The sequence below is a fragment of the Antechinus flavipes genome, chromosome 1, assembly GCF_016432865.1.
Source record: "Antechinus flavipes isolate AdamAnt ecotype Samford, QLD, Australia chromosome 1, AdamAnt_v2, whole genome shotgun sequence".
NCBI lineage: Eukaryota > Metazoa > Chordata > Mammalia > Dasyuromorphia > Dasyuridae > Antechinus > Antechinus flavipes.
In genome coordinates this window covers 309,121,538-309,143,844 of record NC_067398.1, presented here as the reverse complement: position 1 = coordinate 309,143,844, position 22,307 = coordinate 309,121,538, and the positions used below count along the sequence as shown (strand labels likewise).

The window sequence follows — 22,307 nt, the reverse complement described above, 5'->3', positions numbered from 1 at the left end:
AGGGAACATTGTGATAGTTGTGATAGTTCTTTTTGAGTCCAACACTATATTACATCATACTGGCTTATGCCAACTCAAGTTAGCACAAAAAGTGATTATCACAGGATAAGAAGAAAAAATTTTACTATAGAGTGTAGAAATTGCCCTTCTGTTACCACCTCCTCAGTTTCCTTCTGCCCTAAGAAGACAATAGTTGTAACACAATTCTATTCATTACTACCTCTTCCTAGACAGGCATATGAAATTGGGTTACCAGCCAGAATAAGACTGCTTATAACTTGGGGTAAGCTCCACCTATGATTTCATCAGGAGTTCTTTGTCAAGAACTTTTACCAACCCAAATAGGCAGCTTTTCTGCTGCTTCCTATATAGAGTAAGAAGAGATTATTATATTAGCTTGCCTAATTATATTTCAATTATATAAATTTTCAATTCAATTATATAAAATTGAAAAATTTTATTTTCAGAATCTCCAAATGGTGAGGTTGGGGAATACTCTATCAACAGAGTCTTGCCCTGGTTTCTGGCTTTTCCTATATTGTCACTAATATTCCTACCATTTTCTCAAAAAGACCATAGGAAAAGGGCTTCATCAGAACTTTGGCTCTGGCCTAATATTGTGAGAAAAGATACACAACATTGAAAAGATAAGGGATTTGCCTAGTCATACATCCACTGTGAGTCAAAAGTAGGACTTAGATAAAACTACCTGTTTCCAAGACTATCCCTTAGGCCAAGCTATTTAAGGCTATTATCTAGAACTCCAAATCTGCTGTAGCTGTGGACCAAACAGGTTTTGGATATTTCGGAACCCAAAGCTGCTCCCATGCCAAAATAAAAATACACACATAGGATAAAAGAAGCCCAAGGGACAGGGAAAGGTGGGCAGATGAGCCAATTTAATATAAGTGATAAAGTAAGACTTGAGAACAAACAGATTCACATTAAATAGGATGACATGCATTTGAATTGCAAAAAACCAGATAAGGGTTACAGTAGCAGCAGTGATGCTTTATGACACAGCTCCCAAGTCTTACATTCAATAACAGGGCTCAATTAGCCATCAGCTCTGCCTCATTACCCATTGTCACCTCTTCATTCTCTACCTAAATCAAATAACACGATTTTTCTCCAACTGAAGCTTCAAACACAATGAACAATAAAAGGTTTAGTGCAAAAATAGTGTTCCCCAACATGGTTTAAAAGAAATAAAATCTTTGCCAAGTAATTCACACACAGCCTGTCGTGCATGCGCCATCTAGTGGCCAGTCTACAAACTTTCATGTCTAGGAAGGGAGCATAGTGTATAGTTCAGATAGTAGTGACCTTTCTGGCTTCTTCCCAGTCTCTCCTTCCACCATAGGCATGCAACTGAGACACAGAAAAAAGGCTGAAATGCTGAATTCCAATATAATAAAGAAAAAGGTCCAAAAGGAACAAGCCGAGTCCTCCAATGCAACTGGGGGTTTAGCCGGGCTCCATCGGTACAATGTTGAGCTTGTGCAAAGTGGAGGGTATGGAGATGAGCTAGTAGTATCTGTTAAAAGTTGGGACATAATCAATTTTGCTTGTTACATTTTCTAAATTGGCACCCAACCTTGAACCAAAATGATGTCATGCTTGTGCAAAGCTCTCCAAGGTCTAAGTCTCACTGCTCACTCTCTTTACTAATCAGCACTTAGTCCTGGCAGAACGTCTACATGTTTTAAGTTGTGATACCTGAGAATTTCTAGTGCCACTGATTTCAACTCTTTTTCTATTATATAGAAGTCCTGTCCTTTATGATGCATGTAGCTCCTACCAGAATTTGCATAATCCTAGCTGCTTAGTCTATTTTTTAGGAACTTAGAGCTCTCTGGTATAATTAGAAACAAAGGATGGGCTTTTAAACCCACTTTTTTTCTTGTGTGTTTTCAGTGGCTATTAATGACCACCTTTTCCCCAGTTTCTCTACTCCTTAAGCAAGAGCTTTCTTTTACCCTTTAATATCACCACGCTCAACATTCCATGTCTGGCTAGTTGCAGTCGTGAACTCCACCTTGCGCTATTCTGTTGTGTGGAAAAGTATCAGAACAGACATGCAATAGCATCAGGGCAAACTGACTGATAATAGAAGGTTATTATCACTGTAGAAGGCAAATGGATAGATAGGTTAGTAGGAAGAGGAATTTCCATCCCAGAGGCCCCATGAAACAAACTACTGTTCCAGGATGCAGGTTTTCTCTGATTCCCAAGAAAGCAAATGTGAAAGAATCAATACCTAATAACAATGGTGAGATCTGGAAACTTTCAGTGGGGAGTCCTCTATTAGGGGATGGTTAGTTCACTCTTGAAATCCTCATTACATAAACTAAGCAAAATATCAATATCCAAAATAACATGCTTGTCACTTCCCACCCCCCACCCCACTGACATTAAACTTTCAATCTGCCAAACCCTAAATCAGAAGAGATACAAATATCCCTGGGCTGGACAGACCACAGAGGACAGGAGTTCCCTGCTTCCAACCTAAGGAGGAAAAAGGGAGAAGCTACTGCCGAGCAGGAAAACAAAGCACAGGGTATAGGACTGACAAGCAAAAAGGAGAGATGGTAATCCCGGGTTCCAGCTCCCGGGTGGTCTCCGTTAGCACAGGCGCTTGTACGTGTAGATGTAGGCTTTGCAGTTGGGACAGCTGTGTGTCACATCTTTGAAGTCATCAATCAGGCAGGGGATCAAGCAGCAGCCCAGGTCACATCTGAAGCAGAAGAACAGGAGAAGTTAATCATGAGGACCAAGAAGCTGCAACCAGGGACTGGAGAAGAGAAGCAACAGCCTAGAGCCTTATAAAAACTGGTCTTCATTACTAACAGGCTCCAAAGAAGTTGTGCACATCACCTGGGGAAGAGGGGGAGAAGCTACAGATGGGCAGAACTCTTGTCTTATACTAAGGCGTGCCTTACTACATACCCCATGAAGCAGCAGAAGAAGCCTAGGACAAAGTTCATCAAGCCAATCTCGTAGGAGATCTTGGTAGTGATAGATTGCTGGCAGTGAGGACACACGGTCTGCACAGGGGCACCCTCGAAGATTTCTCCCTGCAGCACAGTCACTGTGGTAGCAGCCCCCGAGGGAACAAGGACAGTGGCTGTGTGGCCCCCAGGGCCTGGATAAGGACCTGCGGGGTAGTAGCCCATGGGAGGATGGGGGCCAGGAGGTGGATAAAAGCCTAGGGGAAAAAGACAAAAGTAGTTAATTCAGAAGCTGTTTATTTCCCCAAAACATAAGACCAGCCAAAAAAAATTATTTTTTTCCACTACATGGTAACAGTTTAACTCAAGAATTTTGTGGTTCCCTCCTTCCCCCCCGGCCAAATATGGATCTAAATATAGAGGCAAATCCTGTAATGAGGAAGTTGGAAATTCTCATTTTCCTGACCCAGGCTGACCACTTACATCCTTGAAAGTTCTTCACATACAAAAATGTTTGTGGCAGCCCTTTTTGTAGTAGCAAGAAACTGGAAACTGAGTAGATAACCATCACTTAGAGAATGACTGAGTAGGTTATGGTATATGCATGTTATGGAATATTCTGTAAGAAACAGCCAACAGGATGATTTCAGAGAGGCCTGGAAAGACTTATATGAACTGATGCTAAGTAAAATGAGCAGAACCAGGAGATTATATGCGGCAACAACAAGACTATACAATGATCAATTTTGATGGACGTTGCTCTCTTCAACAAGGACATGATTCAAACCAGTTCCACTTGTTCAGTGATGAAGAGAGCCATCTAGACAGAGAGAAGATTATGGGAACAGAGTGTGGACCACAACATAGTATTCTCACTCTTTCTGTTGTTATTTACTTGCATTTTGTTTTCTTTCTCAGTTTTTTTTCTTCCTTCTTGATCTGATTTTTCTTGTGCAGCAAGATAATTATAAATATGTATATATATAGGTATATTTATATAGGATTTAACATATTTAACATGTATTGGACTACCTGCCATCTAGGGGAGGAGGGAGAGGGATAGAAGGAAAAAGTTGAACATAAGGTTTTGTAAAGGTCAATGTTGAAAAATTACCCACACACGGTTTATAAATAAAAAGCTTTAATTAAAAAAAAAAGTCCTTTACAAAGTGGAATAAAAGCTCATTCCAGAAAATTATAGCTCCTCCTCTTCCTGTGGGAGGTTGGATACTAAGGAAGGCCAGATATCTCAAGTGAAGTCAGTAAATCTGGGAACAGAATCCAGGAATCTTGACTTCTAATCCCAGTCAGTACATTCAGTCTCATCCTTTTTGGCCAACACCCTGCTGCAGTAAGCCAGTGTGACTCAATATGCAAGATAGCTGGGCTCAGGCCCTTCACTTTTGTAGAAACTTATTAGTTCTTAAACTTCAACCAACTCAGATACACCTTCTACTAGTACAGATAAGAAAAGGGGGTTGATAAGCAAGAATTAAGATGTTCTGGGACTTGAAATAGTTAAACAAACCAGAGGGTCTTCAAGATAAGATACTATACATTTCACATGTATTTCAACCAGAAATATCCACCTAATTTTGATGGTGTTGTTGACGTACCCGCTTTTGTCAGTGAGAAGGGGAGTGTCAGGTAGAATTCTTAAGGCTACAGGTTGGTCTGAGCGCTGCCAGGAGAATGTCTGATCCGCTTCACTTTAGAGGAAAAATATACTTCTTGCAACAGTTTTTGGTGCTCTAAACTCAGGTGGGAAACCTTTTGAAATCCTTAAGAGGTTTTCAGAGGAAAGTTGCCCATTAGACTTTTTACTTAGGTTCAAGCAATCTGATAATTTTAAACCAACAGAGTCAGACACAATGAAGGACATTAAGATCAATGATGAACCTAAGTTCTATAGATTAAGGAATTACTTAGTATGATACAGCTAATAAATCAGCAAAGGTTACTGAGTTGTGGTCAGACAAGTAGAATTGTGAGAATCCTGACAGGAAAGCCACAAGATTACCAATGGCCCTCACTTTCTTACTCCTTGCCCCTCTGCAATATGGCTTCCAACCTCTGCATTCCACTGAAAAGGCTCTTTTCAAAGTTAACAATTATTAAAAAATAATTGTTAATTTTAATGATATTTTATCAAGTCTCATCTTTCTAGACCTATACGCAGCATTTACTATCCTCCTCTGTTCTCCACATTACTTTCTTTTTTCTTGATTTTCATGATACTGCAAAACTTTGGTTGTTTCATCTCTGACCGATCCTCAGTTCCCTTTACCTATGTGTTAATCATAAAAAAGTTCATAAAAGTCACTTTTCTCTCATTTGATGACCTTATCTTCCACATGTTTATCATCACCTCTGTGCAGAGCTTTATAGACTAGGCAGCCTAGTCTTTCCTCTGGCTGGGAAAAGCTTAAAGTGCCAAAGTATTTGTTTGGTCTTAGAGCCCACAGGGAACCATAGGAGTCTGACCAGGGAGGAACATATTCAAATTGGATGTCTTTCCGATAGCTCAAACTCAACAAGTCTAAAACATTTCCTCCAACCCTGTCAAGCTTATTACTCCTCTTCTGAGCTCTCCATTTCTATCCACGATGCCACCAAACTTCAAAGTCTTCCCATCCAGATTAATATAACTTGGTATCAGCTTTGATTTCTTGTTCTCATTCAATTTACATATCTACTTATTTGCCAAATCTTTTTTTTTTATAAATTTATGATTCCTGCAATGCTCCCTCTCCCCATTTACATGGCTCCCAACTTAGTTCAAGCTTTCATTAGTTTTTCCTGAACTTCTATCACATTTACTTCCTAGGTGGTCTTATTCTTTCCTCTGTCCAATCAATCTTTCAGTAAGTTAACCAAAATGATTCTCTTAAAATGCAGGTTTGAAAATGCTATTCCCCTACTCAAACTTCCATGGCTTCCTATTGTCTCTATAATCAAATATAAACAACTTTGATATTTAAAATTCATCACAATTTAAACTCAACCTTTATTACACATTTCCTCCTCACTGTATTCTATGGTCCAGCCAAACCAGTTAAATAAAATATCCTTTGTGCTGTTCCTGCCACACAACTTTCCACTTCCTATTTGGTGCCTTTGCCCTTGTTGTTTATCTCAAGTCTGGGATGTATTTCCACCTCCCCTCCAGTGCAGAGCATCCTTCCCTTTAAAACTAAAGCACTACTTTCTTTATGCTTTTCCTGAGAGACCTTCAAAGAGTTGCTCCTGCTCCTGTTAAACTGCCTTATCATTTGTTTTGTATTTTTCTACATGTATCAGACTACCTTACTTTAAAGGTAGAGACTGTTTTGTCTTACTATCTCCAGCAATTAGCACAACATTTGGTACATTGAAGACCATTGTCATTTTTGATTGGCGCACAACATTTGGTACATTGAAGACCATTGTCATTTTTGATTGGCTTACTAACAGGAAAAGCTGGAAAGGTATGAATTGAGTTCATTGAGACTGAGTGAATTGTTCAAAGTCTTTATATATATATATATATATATATATATATATATTAGTTTTTATAATCATTTATTACTTTAGCTGCCCTCATCTTAGTTTGGCCCTTTCATATATATATTAGTTTTTATAATCATTTATTACTTTAGCTGCCCTCATCTTAGTTTGGCCCTTTCTTGTGAAACAGTTTAATGGAATTACCTCTTGTAAGAGAAAACTAGATTTTTATGTGGACTGACACACTTCTGGTTGAATGTTAAAATTCCATTAGATAGTTTCATGAGAAAGGGCCAAACTATGGTGAGGGCAGTTAGATGATGAAGCAAAAAGAGAATTGGGCTTGGACTCACGAAGACCTCAGTTTGAATCCTGAGTTAGATAATTCCTAAGTTATGTGATTACTTAACATTTATTTCCGTTTCCTCATCTGTAAAATGGGATGACAACAGTACCTTCTAGGTTGTAGTGATTGCAATCTTCTTGAGGACAGGGATTTTTTTTTTTTTTGGGGGGGGGGGCTCTTTTTGTATTCCCAGTATATAGCATAGGGTCTTGTATAAAGTAAACACTTAAATGTTTGATAAAATGAGAAGATATTTGTAAATCACTCAGCACAGGTTTGAAACAAAGGCATTTAACATATTGTCTGTTCTGAGTATTTTGAGTTCCAGCAAACTGTTCATTTCTCTTCAGTTTATTTTTCTTCTTAAAAACAAACCATGTTCAGCAAGCAAGGGAAAACAGTCCCTAGTTGGATTGGAATCAGTTTAAAGGAAATGCAAGTTTTTGTTGTTTTTGTTTTTTTAAGTAAAGAAACTATCTAATTGGAATTGAAGCCCAATTTTGGCAAGTTTTTTTTCTCCTCTTTTTGATCTGGTCTAACCAGGAAGGGGAAAAAAGAAACTAAAAAGAGAAAAATACAAACAGAACGAGACTGTTTTTAAGCTTTTGAGATTTATAGAACTTACAGAAGACTAATTCATGACTCCATAAAAATACCAACCATCACTCTTTGCATATGAATTTTCAAATTATTTGGGATACTAGATTAAATTTTGTTATCAATGTTATATATACTAATTCTGATAGCATCATTTCTCTGGATGCACTTCAGACTGTTAAAATGGGTAGTTAGTAAAGTTTAAATATTTCATGTAAACATTATTATATTAGGAATTGTTTTTAGGCCTGAATTAACTTATTGCAAACTACTATCTGACAGGGAAGTTTGAAATATTCTATGCTTACTCTCAAAAATGCTGTAACCTTAAATCTTCCTATTATAGATATTCTTATTCTTAACCTGTGATCCAAAGCACATGGTCTCCACTCCCAGATATTCAAGGATAGATTTAAATGGATTCATGAATTTGATTTTTTTATATTTTAATAACTATGTTTCAGTATAGGTTTCCTTTGTAATCCCATGTATTTTATGTTTGTAACAATATTATTCTTACAAGGGGTCCACAGGCTTTATCAGAAAGGTCCTGATACATATAATAGAAGCATTTTACTGGGGGACATGGCATTTCTCCTTCTGATAAATGATTATTTAAATATTTAAAGGTATATCCATATCCTGATATATGAAAAACTAATTTGTTTTTGGTTGTTTATCCTTCATTCTGAAAGAGGACCATGACATCAGTAAGGTGATTCCATGACATTCAAGTGGACAGAATTTAAATGAGGGAGGACTGTGCAACATCAACCTCACTTCCTCCTCCAGAGCCATCTGGGTCCATTGGCAAGATATAGATGAGAAAGATTGGAGACAGCCCTGCATGCAGTGGGAGACCTTGGCATTTCTAAGCTAAGGTCTTTAACAAGGATCAGTATGACTGAGGAAAAACCTAATCAGTGATTAAAGTTAGGTAAGAAATGAGGCAGAACATGGTCTCTTTTATCTAGTTTAAAAAAAAAAAAATCAACCTATGAGAAGACCCTCAAGGTTTCTTTAAAGACACGATTTTTAAGAAAGAAATCTAACTCTGAAACTCCAAGATCTCTTGGGAGGTTTTCAGTGATCAAAATTTACATTCATTTAGGCAGAGCACCCACAAATTACCCTATGTAGATTTTGTTTTGGTAAATAGTACAAGACACCTTGGGAATCTGGGTATTCTACTAATTCCTAATGCTTAATCCTGTGAAAGCAGAAATGCCTTCATGAGTTTTCAAGCTTGTAAATATAAATTGAAATGTGAAATTCTCCTATTTTTATATGAAAATCCAGTGATCCTCTAAACATGCTCATTAGAAAATTGTTTTTTAAAGTTTTAGGTTGTTACTTAAAGATTACATGGATTTTGTAAAATTTACAGCTGGATAGAACTTACCTATTTGAACAGTTTACCCTTATACTGAGGAACTAAAGATATCTGCTTCCTTCTTCACAAGATGGGATGATTCCATAAGTTTATTAAGAGTAGGATTTGGTCCTAAATTCATACTACTATTAACAGTTTTTTTTTTTGTAGTAAAAAGTAAGCACCACTATACCTTTATATTATTATTATAATACCTAAACAGTTCCATTTACAAGAAGTAGGAGTATCTGTAATATAATCAAAATGTGAAATAGGTTATTTATGCAATATTAAAATTATTAGTTTAGTGATATTACCCAGAAATCTGAATCCTGTTGTCATACCCTATTAAAAATGATCCCTAATTCCCATTTTCTGTGCAAAATCTCAAAAGTTTTATCATTATGATTAATTTTTACTATATATAGCTTGGAATAAATATATTATGAAAGGGATGCAGCAAGTCAGATATGAAAGAAAAAAGAGCAGGAAGCTTCATATAAAGACTTCATATAAGTTTACTAGGTACAAAAGATGAATCATTCAAATCAGTTCCAATTGTACAGTGATGAAGAGAGCCATCTATACCCAGAGAAAGGACTGTGGAAACTGAGTGTGGATCACAACATAACATTTTCACTCTTTTTGTTGTTGTTTGCTTGCATTTTGTTTTCTTTCTCTTTTTTTCTGGTTTGATTTGATTTTTCTTGTGCAGCAAGTTTAATTGTATAAATATATGTGCATAACAAAGATGAATCGTTCTCAAAGATTACTTTATACCCCAGCTTTTGGGATAAGAACTCACTGTTTGACAAAAAGTGCTGGGAAAATTGGAAACTAGTATGGCAGAAACTAGGCACTGACCCACACTTAACACCATACACCAAGATAAGGTCAAAATGGGTTCATGACCTAGGCATAAAGAATGAGAATTTATTATAACATAAAGAATTTATTATAAATAAATTAGAAGAACACAGGATAGTTTACCTCTCAGACCTGGTGGAAGAGAAAGGAATTTATGACCAAAGAAGAACTAGAGATCATTACTGATCACAAAATAGAAAATTCTGATTATATCAAATTGAAAAGTTTTTGTACAAACAAAACTAATGCAGACAAGATTAGAAGGGAAGCAATAAACTGGGAAAACATTTTTACAGTCAAAGGTTCTGATAAAGGCCTCATTTCTGATAAAGGCCTCATTTCCAAAATATATAGAAAATTGACTCTATAAGAAATCGAGCCATTCTCCAATTGATAAATGGTCAAAGGATATGAATAGACAATTCTCAGACGAAGAAATTTCTATTTCTAGCCATATGAAAAGATGCTCCAAATCATTATTAATCAGAGGAATGCAAATCAAGACAACTCTGAGATACCGTTACACACCTGTCAGATTGGCTAGAATGACAGGGAAAGATAATGTGGAATGTTGGAGGAGATGTGGGAAAACTGGGACACTGATACATTGTTGGTGGAATTGTGAGCACACTCAATCATTCTGGAGAGCAATTTGGAACTGTGCTCAAAAAGTTATCAAACTGTGCATACCCTTTGATCCAGCAGTGTTTCTACTGGGCTTATACCCCAAAGAGATACTAAAGAAGGGAAAGGGACCTGTATGTGCCAAAATGTTTGTGGCAGCCCTGTTTGTAGTGGCTAGAAGCTGGAAACTGAGTGGACGCCCATCAACTGAAGAATGGCTGAATTGTGGTATATGAATATTATGGAATATTATTCTGTAAGAAATGACCAGCAGGATGATATCAGAAAGGCCTGGAGAGACTTACATGAATTGATACTGAGGGAAATGAGAAGAACCAGGAGATCATTATATACTTCAACAACAATTCTAGATGATGATTAATTCTGACGGACCTGGCCATCTTCAGCAATGAGATGAACCAAATCAGTTCCAATAGAACAGTAATGAACTGAACCAGCTACACCCAGCGAAAGAACTCTGGGAGATGACTAAGAACCATTACATAGAATTCCCAATCCCTCTATTTTTGCCTGCCTGCATTTTTGATTTTCTTCACGGCTAATTGTACAGTATTTCAGAGTCCGACTTTTTGTACAGCAAAATAACGGTTTGGACATGTATACTTATTTTGTATTTAATTTATACTTTAACATAGTTTACATGTATTGGTCATCCTGCCATCTAGGAGAGGGGGTGAGGGGAAGGAGGGGAAAAATTGGAACAAAAGGTTTGGCAATTGTCAATGCTGTAAAATTACCCCATGCATATAACTTGTAGATAAAAAGCTATTTAAAAAAATTACCTTAAATAGCTTTAAGCCAATCCTAATATCTGATAGTACTGATAACTTAAAAATAACTGCAATAGGCTTTAATTTTGTGTTTTGCAACTTTACAGATTTGTAAATTTGGTTCATTTATTGCCTAGGAGCTCACTTTGATCCTGGAAAAAATTACAAGTCACGATTGGATTCTCTTTCCTCAGGTTTTCAGGACATTTGTTTTCTCTGTGTTATCTTCATACTGCAGTTCTTCTCACTCTCCTTTATTGGATCTTAACTAACTAACCCCCCAGCTCTGTTCTGGACCCTCTTCTCCCTCTAAGTTATAGCATATGATGATTTGATCAGCTCTCATGTATTACCATTTCTATACAGGTGATTCCTAGATCTAAATACCCAGATCTACTCTCTCTCCTGAGTTCCAGTCCCATATCACTAATTGCCTTTTGGACATCTAGAACTAAATTCTCATAAGCATTTCAATATTCAAGATGCCCAAAATAGAACTTATAATCTTTCTCTCTGAACTCACCCCTTCTTTCCAACTGTTATTTGTCAAGGGTACCACCATCTTCCCAGTCATGCAGAGTCATAACTTTGGCTTCATCCTCATCACTAACATTCAGTTCATCAATTGATCCAATTTGGTGACAAATAATATTGTTTCAACTTTCACACCATCTCTTACAGAAATCCCCTCTCTCCATTCACAATCAACTCTAGTTGGCCTCTGATCCCCTACTCTGCTATTAGTGCTGTTAGCACAGTGTATTGCACATAGAATATGTGCATAATGAGAATTACAAACATGGAGCTTTGGGAGACTTATAACCATCTTATTTCACAGATGAGAAAACTGAGGTCGAGAGGTTAAATGATTTGAACTCAAATCCTTTTGACTCCAAAGTCATTGTTCTTTTTATTACCACTATGCTTTCTTGCCTATCTAGTCATCCTTCTCCATCTACAACTACAAAGGGATATGATAAATAATGACATTTTGAAATAGAGTGTAATGATAGAGTGTAATGTTCAGACTAGCTTTCTGGAGGTCCTTCAGATGGACCTCGGTCTCAGCAGGATAAAGATCACAAGAATGGTCAGGAATAGAGTGTGGAGCCACCAGCCTGGTCAAAGATAGAATCTCCCTCTTCCAGTCCCTCTTAGCCCTTATATACCCTATTACAATTACATCATTACAGCATACTGAATATGTGTGAACTAGACAACCATTACGTCACCATACTAAAGTATTAAGTATATATGTGAACTAGAGAACCATCATCTCATCAATTCCACTGAGTTAACACCTTGTTTCAAGTATACTTCTACAGAGTTTCAACCTTCTACAATAGGGCAAAAAGGGCAAGGCCAGAAGAAGGGGGAATATCTAGAACATGCCTCAGATTTTAATCCAGGTAAAATATGTATACTTAAGGTAGAGATAGAAGTAGTTGTTGAGCAAGAACTAACTGTCTCTTCTGGAAGTTTAAATAGTTAAAATTGTACATCAGAGGGTCTTTAAAATTACATGCTATAGTTTTTTAACAGTCTATACCTTTTAAATCAAAAATAACCTCCTAGAATAATTTGATAATGTATGTATTAGATTTTATCTGGGAAATCAGGCACGGTTCTTGGGACTGCATGGTAAGTATCACTATGCTGGTCTGAACTCATTTCCTGAAGTTACTTATAATAATATTATATTTCTAAAACAGTATATACACATTTAGTATAAGTGAAGCTTAACAGACCATAATAAATGAATAAATTTATTTACAATAAATGAAAACTGTTTCTACTATACCTTTAGTCAAGATAATGGTTCAGTGAAAGAGGCCTATTATGGCCATAATTTGATGAATGACACCTATGCCTTTATGGCAGGGCTTCCTCTTCCTTAGGTTCCTCAGGGACTGGGTTCTCAGTTGCCTGCCAGGCAACCTATGCCCCATTTGTGCCAAGGACTCCAACCTTGAGATTTTCCCTATTCACTCATCTCATCCTGGACTTTGTGCTGCAGCCTGGTTTCACAAGAGAGCCCAAAAGAGTGGAAGATCTTCAGGCACTTATTAACCAGTGGAAGCTTTAAGTAACTCTGCTCAGATGAATAATTAGAACCACATGAAGGCTTGCCATACAGTTTATAGACTCCTATATATTTGTTTCCAAAGTTCTTAGGATCAGAGTTAACTTTTTTGTGTGTCAAGGGCCCCTCTCACAATTTGGTGAAATCTATAGAACCTTTCTCAGAATGTTTTAAAAGGCATAAAGTACACAGGAAATTGTATTGAAATATTATCAAAATATTTAAAAAGCAAGTTCATTAGGTTCAAGATAAGAATCCCTGCTCTAGAGATATGGAAAATGAGTGTGTTTTGTTGGGACTACTGAAAAGTCTGGCAGAGAAGCTCAAAATGGATATATGAATAAAGAGTCATGGTTAAACAAATTAGTGGAGCAGAGAAGAAAGAAGAGAATATGAATAAGAGCAATATGTTCAAATAAGAGATATAAAGGTTCACAGGAGATAATTTTCTTTTAATTTGATTGTATAAAACCCTTTTTACTTAGTTATATAAAATAAAAAGGGTTTTATACAACCAAATTAAAAGAAAAGCAGAGCTGCTGGATCAAAGAGTATGCACAGTTTGATAACTTTTGGGGCATAATTCCAGATTGCTCTCCAGAATGGTTGGATTAGTTCACAACTCCACCAACAATGCATCAGTGTCCCAGTTTTCCTGCATCCCCTCCAATATTCATCATTATTTTTTCCTGTCATCTTAGCCAATATGACAAGTGTGTAGTGGTATCTCAGAGCTGTCTTAATTTGCATTTCTCTGATCAATAGTGATTTGGAACACTCTTTCTTTCTTTTTTTTTTTAAATAACTTTTTATTGACAGAACCCATGCCAGGGTAATTTTTTACAACATTATCCCTTGCACTCACTTCTCTTCCGGTTTTTCTCCTCACTCCCTCCCCCCCTCCCCCCCCCCCCTCCCCCTCCCCCTCCCAGATGGTAAGCAGTGTGGAACATGTGGAACACTCTTTCATATGAGTGGTAATAGTTTCAGTTTCATCATCTGAAAATTGTCTGTTCATATCCTTTGACCATTTATCAATTGGAGAATGGCTTGATTTCTTTTAAATTAGAGTCAATTCTCTATATATTTTGGAAATGAGGCCTTTATCAGAACCTTTAACTATGAAAATGTTTTCCAAGTTTGTTGCTTCCCTTCTAATCTTGTTTGCATTAGTTTGTACAAAGGCTTTTTAATTTGATGTAATCAAAATTTTCTATTTTGTGATCAATAATGGTCTTTAATTCATCTTTGGTCACAAATTTCTCCTCTTCCACAAGTCTGAAAGATAAACTATCCTATGTTCCTCTAATTTATTTATAATCTCATTCTTTATGCCTAAACCATGGACCCATTTTGATTTTATCTTGGTATATGGTGTTAAGTGTGGGTCCATGCCTAATTTCTGCCATACTAATTTCCAGTTATCCCAGCAGTTTTTGTCAAATAATGAATTCTTATCCCAAAAGTTAGGATCTTTGGGTTTGTCAAACACTAGATTGCTATAGGTTGACTATTTTGTCTTGTAAATCTAACCAATTCCACTGATCAACTAATCTATTTCTCAGCCAATACCAAATGGTTTTGGTGACTGCTGCTTTATAATATAGTTTTAGATCAGGTACAGCTAGGCCACCTTCATTTGATTTTTTTTTTTCATTAATTCCCTTAAGATTCTCGATCTTTTGTTCTTATATGTGAATTTTGTTGTTATTTTTTCTAGATCATTAAAATATGTTCTTGGAAGTCTGATTGATATAGCACTAAATAAATAGATTAGTTTAGGGAGTATTGTCATCTTTATTATATTTGCTCGGCCTATCCAAGAGCACTTAATACTTTTCCAATTATTTAAGTCTGACTTTATTTGTGTGGAAAGTTTTTTGTAATTTTGCTCATATAATTCCTGACTTTCCTTTGGTAGATAGATTCCCAATTATTTTATGCTGTCGACCCCAGAGAGATACTAAAGAAGGGAAAGGGACCTGTATGTGCCAAAACGTTTGTCCAGCCCTGTTTGTAGTGGCTAGAAACTGGAAAATGAGTGGATGCCCATCAATTGGAGAATGGTTGGGTAAATTGTGGTATATGAATGTTATGGAATATTATTGTTCTGTAAGAAATGACCAGCAGGATGAATACAGAGAGGCTTGGAGAGACATACATCAACTGATGCTAAGTGAAATGAGCAGAACCAGGAGATCATTATATACTTCAATGACGATACTGTATGAGGATGTATTCTGATGGAAGTGGATTTCTTGACAAAGAGATCTAACTCAGTTTCAATTGATCAATGATGAACAGAAGCAGCTACACTCAAAGAAAGAACACTGGGAAATGAACGTGAACTATTTGCATTTTTGTTTTTCTTCCCGGGTTATTTCTACCTTCTGAGTCCAATTCTCCCTGTGCCACAAGAAAACTGTTCGGTTCTGCACACATATATTGTATCTAGGATATACTATGACATACTTAACATGTATAGGACTGCTTGCCATCTGGGGGAGGGAGTGGAAGGAGGGAGGGGAAAAGTTGGAACAGAAGTGAGTGCAAGGGATAATGTAAAAAATTATCCTGGTATGAGTTCTGTCAATAAAAAGTTGTTAAAAGAAAAGTAGGGAATGGGGGGGGGGGAAGGGAAGGAGGAGAAATCTTTGCAGCAACTAATAAAAGCTCGCATTTCAAAGATATTTAGTTAACAAGTCCAATGTATGAGAATAAAAGCTATTCCCCATAGGCAGTTTTCAGAGGAAAAAACAGAAGATAGCAACAATCATGGAAAAATGCTCTAAATCACAAAAAATTAGAAAAAGGCAAATTAAAACAACTCTCACCTCATACCCACATCATATTGGCTAAGATGACAAAAAAGGAAAATAATAAATGCTGGAGGGCATGTGAGAAAATAGGCATACTAATGCACTTCTGGTGGAGGTATTAACTATACCTACCATTCTGGAAAGCAATTTAGAACACTAAAGCTATGAAATGGAATATCCTCCAAGCCAGTGATATTACTACTAGTTCTATGTCCAAAGAAGTTCAAAGAAAGAAGAAAATGACTCACAGGCACAAAAAATATTTATAGTAGCTCTTTTTGTGGTGGTAAAGTACTAACTGGAAACTGAGTGGATTCTCATTAGCTGGGGAATAACTGAACAACTATGGCATATGAACAAAACAGAATATTGTGCTTTAAGAAATAATGAAGGGTATGATTTCAGAAAAATCTGGGAGGACTTGTATAGTATGTTGCAAAATGAAGTGCACAGAATCAGAAGAATAATTTATATAATACTATAAAGATAGTCAACTTTGAAAGCTTATCAACACAATGACCAACCATAATTCCAAAAGGAATCATGATGAAACATGTTTTCCAGCTCCAAATAGAGAACTAATGGACTCAAAAGTACATTTTTTCTTCTCTATTTCTTATATACCTCTCCCCTTTTAGATATGGAATATAAAAATTTGGTGTGTGATTACACATGTATAACATATCAAATTGCTTGCCATCTCAAAGAGGAAGGAGAAAGAGAATTTTGAACTTAAAATTTTAAAAATGTTAAAAATTTGTTTTCACATATAATTGGAAAAAATTAGTTTAAAAAATGTTAAGGAAATCTGGTTTCCATGACCATATGTATTTGTAATAGGTTTTGTATTTCTTACGTTCTCACTTGGATAGGGGAGGGGAAAAGAATTTAGAACTGAAAATAAAACTGAATTAAAGAAATAAAAAGAATGCATCCATCTCCAAAGAGAAGAGAATGCCTTAGCACTCTATTTACTACTCATTTGCTACTTGTCTTACACTATCTATTGTCATCTTCCCTAGTATTTGCCTTCCTCTATCCCCTTCCCTCCCACCTCCCCCCCAAAAAATCACTCTAGATTATATTAAGGAAATGAAGTGTTTGTTTAGTCTTTCTCACAGTATTTGGAGGTAAGTACTCTCAAACATAGAATGAATATAGAATGAATCAAAGCTAGGACAGTCTCATTATCTATAATCAGGCAGGAAGCTACACTGAGGAGACAAGGGGAAGATGAATTAAGCCAATAAGGGGTTTGGGAGACTGTCTCCAAAAATTAGTCTCCCAGTCAACTTACCTGGGGGCACATAAGTACCATCTGTATTCAAGTGGGAAGGAATGAAGCCTGGCTGAGGGCCTGGATGAAGTGGTGGCTCATAGGGAGGAGGCCCAATGTCTGGTGGAGGTACGGGAATGCCAGGGGGTTGTACCATAGCTGGTGAGGCTCTGCCTAGAGAAAGAGAGAAGAGCTTGTCAGCTTCTGTCTGAAATCTACATTTGCTCAGTTAAAACTTACCTTTGAGAAAAGGTGAAAGCTGACAATTCCTTAAATAAGGGAACTTCTGGAATTTTAGTTTGAGATTAGTAATTGGGCAGGTCCATACTGCTAGGAATATTTCTTCAAGTTCTTTCCTTCTTTGCCTCAGAACAAGACTCTCTCAAAGGTATGGACTTTGAAAACCAAGGAGCCTCATTGTAAACCAGTGACTTTTCCATTATGAAAAAACCTACCTGCACCAGGTGGGCCTCCAGTCTTCTCCTCCAAGAGGGGTGCTGAGGGGTCCCCAGGATAGGGAGGGGGAGGATCATTGGACATCTCTGTTAACCTGTGGGAAAAAATAAAGAGTTTAACTGAATGTTACATAGAAGTAGTTTAAGGATGATCAAAAGATCATTGGGCCCAGGCTTAAAGGTTTCTGGCACAGTCTCTGATTAAACACTTTCCTAGCAAGACAGGAGGCCACAAACTCAACCACCCTCTGAAAGTAATTCAGACTGTTAAGCTACCTTTCTTAACTGGCCCAAGCAGCATTTTTTCTTTGAACAACAACAACAAAAAAAGACAAATCCAAGCTGGTCCAGTTACTGCACTGGAAAACAAAACTCTCCATGAAACTGGAATCTTCGGTGTTGCTAACCCTTAAAAACTTACTTTATGTTTCATGCTTTTTAACAGTGAAACCACAGATTCACAGATGTAACTACAGTTACTTTACTCACATTTCCATCAATACATTTAAAGCCAGCCTCATTGTAAACCTGAACCCTTCAAACAATCTCGAACTTCTCAATACCCACAAAAAAATCAAGAGATGTGGAAAGAACCTTAAAAAAAACCTAACTCCAGATTTTACAAGTGAAAACATACTATTTGAAGATATATCCTTTACTACAGATTGCTAAAATCTAAAAGTGCAATATCTGGATTAATATTTAAGAAGAGAAGTTAGTAAAATTAACAAAGGAAAAATTCAAGTTCAATCAACTCCATAAAGAGTCCATATAAAGAAAGGAGTAGAATATTAGACAATGAGACTGAGGGAAAAACAACCAGATAGGTAAGAAAGTACTAACATGAATTAGGAGGTAGTCAACAGTGCCAAATGTTATACAGAAGCCAAGTAGGATGAAAACTAAGAAAAGGTTATCTTATTTGGCAATTAAAAGATCACTGATAAGCTATTTTAGTTGCCAGATGAACTTGGGAGTGAGACTAGACTGCAAATGATGAGAAGTCAGTGGGAGGTAAGAAAGTGGAGACAAACAAGCACAAACAGTTTTTAATAGGAGTCTGGTTATAGATAGCTTTTTATAGGAGTTTGGTTATGAAAAGGAATTATGATAGAGGATATTAGCTGTAGGTAGAGTCAAATAAAGGTTAAAGTTAGGAGAGATCCAATATACCTCAAGAAAGAGAAATAACATTTTATATTTGAAATAATGAAGTAGCTTTTGGCCTACCATCTTCTGGTACAGCAGAAAAAGCCCTGGCTTTGCAGACATAAGATCTGAATTCAAATCCCTTCCTCATAAGGCCTTGTAGGAAAATATCACTAACTAATCCCCTTGGATCTCAGTTTTCTTTTACATATAAAATAAGTGGATTGAACTAATGGCCTCTGATATATATTCCTGCTCTAGATCATAGGTCTAGATCATCTTTTCTACTCAGAAATAGGAGGCTATAAAAACACAAAGTAGGAGGCATAATTATAGATAACAGTGCTGGAACAGGAAATTGTTCACCAGGGTTGAATTGCTATTCATCCCTGCTGGCTCTTTTTACTATCATTCATTCATTGGTTTGCAAAATAGAAAGAAATAATAAATTTTAGTAATTGGGAGTCTGTTACATGTTAGGATCTGTGAAAAATACCTGAATACAGAACATCTGATATTTGACACAAGATATTCTAAGAGTTTCTGCCTTTTCCATCAGGAGAATACTAGAAAGATTTATGCAATGGAAGGAGTACTACATTTGACAACCTAAGTTCAAATGCTGCCTCTATTGTACCTACTTGACTTGTAAAATCATTTACACTTGGATCTCTAGTTTATCTGTAAAATGAGAAGGCTGAACTTTTCTTGGTCCTTTCCAGTTCTAAATCTATGCTCCTGTGGAAATAACTATTTTTAAAAGTAGTAATTTGTGTGCATATCCTTTGATCCAGCAGTGTTTCTACTGGGCTTATATACCAAAGAGATCTTAAAGGAGGGAAAGGGACCCACATGTGCAAAAATGTTTGTGGCAGCCCTTTTTGTAGTGGCCAAAAACTGAAAACTTAGTGCATGCCCATCATTTGGAAAATGGCTAAATAAGTTATGGTATATGAATGTTATGGAATATTATTGTTCTGTAAGAAATGATCAGCAGGATGATTTCAGAGAGATTTGGAGAGACTTATATGAAGTGATGCTAAGTGAAATGAGCCAAATAAGGAAGTCACTTTACATGGCAATAACAAGATTATATGATAATCAATTCTGATGGACATGGCTCTCTTCAACAATGAAATGATTCAGATTAGTTCCAGTGGTCTTGTAATGGAGAGCTATCTACACCCAGAGACAGGACTGTGGGAACTGAGTGTGGATCACAACATAATATTTTCATTCTTTTTGCTGTTGTTTGCTTATATTTTATTTTTTCTCATTTTTTTGCCAGTTTGATTTTTCTTGTGCAGCAATTTAACTGAATAACTAGGTATGCATATATTGTATTTAATATATATTACTACCATGTTTAATATATACTGTAATACTTGCTATATAGAGGAGGGATGGGGGAAGGAAAAGAAAAATTGGAAAATAAGGTATTGCCAGGGGTTAATGTTGAAGAACTACCCATGCCTATGTTTTGAAAATAAAAAGCTTTAATTAAAAAAAAAAAAAAAGAAATTCATTTAAAATAAAGTAGAACACACCTATCAGATTGGCTAAGATGACAGGAAAAGATAATGATGGATGTTGGAAGGGATGTAGGGAAAACTGGGACACTGATGCATTGTTGGTGGAGTTGTGAATGGATCCAACCATTCTAGAGAACAATTTGGAACTATGCTCAAAAAGTTATTCACACTGTGCATACCCTTTGATCCAGCCATGTTTCTACTGGGCTTATACCCCAAAGAGATACTAAAGAAGGGAAAGTGACCCACGTGTGCAAAAATGTTTATGGCAACCCTCTTTGTAGTGGCCAGAAACTGGAAACTGAGTGGATGCCCATCAATTGGAGAATGGCTGAATAAGTTATGGTATATGAATGTTATAGAATACTATTGTTTTGTAAGAAATGACCAACAGGATGAATTCAGAAAGGCCTGGAGAGACTTACATGAACTGATGCTAAGTGAAATGACCAGAATCAGGAGATCATTATACACTTCAACAACAATACTGTATGAGGATGTATTCTGATGGAAGTGGATATCTTCGATAATGAGAAGATCCAATTCAGTTCCAATTGATCAATGATAGACAAAACCAGCTGAGAAAGAACACTGGGAAATGAATGTGGACTATTTGCATTTTTGTTTTTCTTCTCAGTTTATTTTTACTTTTCTGAATCCAATTTTTCTTGTGCAACAAGAGAACTGTATGCATGTGTATACATACAATGTAGTTAACATATACTTTAACATGTTTAACATGTATGAGGCTGCCTGCCATCTAGGGGAGGGGGTGAAGGGAAGGAAGGGAAAAGTTGGAACAGAGATGATTGCAAGGGACAATGTTGAAAAATTACCCATGCATACGTTCTGTCAATAAAAAGCTATAATAAAAAAATAAAATAAAATTAAATAAAAGTAGTAGTTTGAGAGTTGTCTCTTCTTCCTTAGTGAATTTCTTCTTTTTTCTTTTTGCTGAGGCAATTGAGATTAAGTGACTTGCCCAGGGTCACACAGCAGGAAGTGTTGAGTTTCTGAGGCCACATTTGAACCCAGATCCTCCTGACTTCAAGGCTGGTGATCTATCCACTGCACCACCTAGCTGCCCCTCAGTGGATTTCTTAAAAAAGATTTTACCTTATTCAAAGTTTTCTGGGGGAACCTCAAGACAGGATTAAGCTTCTCCAAACCAGCACTAATGAAACCAAAGGCTTCTGGAACTGTGGGAGAGAAAGGCAAAATACAGCTATCAGTACAAGGATAAAACTCATTCACTATCAAAAGTCTGCCAAACATCTTGTGTTGCTGGAAGAACCCAATGTCAATTTAGAGATATTTCTTTCCTTTGCCTTCATTCAGATTCTACCTGTAACACACAATAGCTGTGAGAACATGAAAAAGTCACTTAGTCTCTCTGAGTCTTAATTTGTTCATCTGTAAAAATCAGGATATTTGTAATACACCACATAATTGTTGTAAAGCTCAAATGAGAATGTATATATAGCACTTTGCAAACTTTAAAATAAGTTTCAACCCATTCTCTGGAGTATTTAAGTATTATTCAGAAATACCTAAAAAGCATAACCCTGGATGGAAAAAACATCCCTCTTTAGTCCCTCCCCACCCAAGTATACTTATCCCCAATACATACATCCAGATTGCCCTCTGCTATTATACTCCCTCTAGCAGAAACTTCTAAAGCTCCTACCTTGCCCAGCCTTCAAGCTTCTGGATTAAAGAACAGTGGAAAACCCAGGAAGAAGAAGCTGGCAGGAACAGTAAAAAAGTGGATCAAAGAAATAACTAGATCTTTTTGTATATTGACATATCTGAACCAGAACTAGCAGAAAATTCCCTTGATTCCAAGTGTAGTGCTCTTACTACCACTATATACTCTATCTTATTTTGATGACCTAGAAAAAATAACAACAAAGTTCATATGGAAAAACAAAAGGTCAAGAATTTCAAGGGAATTAATGA

General features: G+C 36.5%; 1 protein-coding gene across 2 annotated transcripts in view; it reads right to left on the bottom strand.

The window, feature by feature from the left end:
* Nucleotides 1–878: 878 nt before the first annotated feature.
* The window catches only part of CDIP1 (cell death inducing p53 target 1), a 63,716-nt gene continuing 42,287 nt past the window's right edge, over nt 879–22,307 (bottom strand). The window contains exons 2-6 of one of the 2 annotated variants that reach the window (XM_051964648.1): nt 21,465–21,547; nt 17,668–17,762; nt 17,234–17,386; nt 2,950–3,208; nt 879–2,737 (exon numbers count right to left, since the gene is read on the bottom strand). In XM_051964648.1, coding sequence (XP_051820608.1) covers nt 2,626–2,737; nt 2,950–3,208; nt 17,234–17,386; nt 17,668–17,752 — 609 coding nt within the window. In that variant the 5' untranslated portion in view covers nt 17,753–17,762; nt 21,465–21,547 and the 3' untranslated portion in view covers nt 879–2,625. The remainder of the gene's footprint in view (nt 2,738–2,949; nt 3,209–17,233; nt 17,387–17,667; nt 17,763–21,464; nt 21,548–22,307) is intronic. The other variant, XM_051964656.1, reaches the window with a different exon arrangement.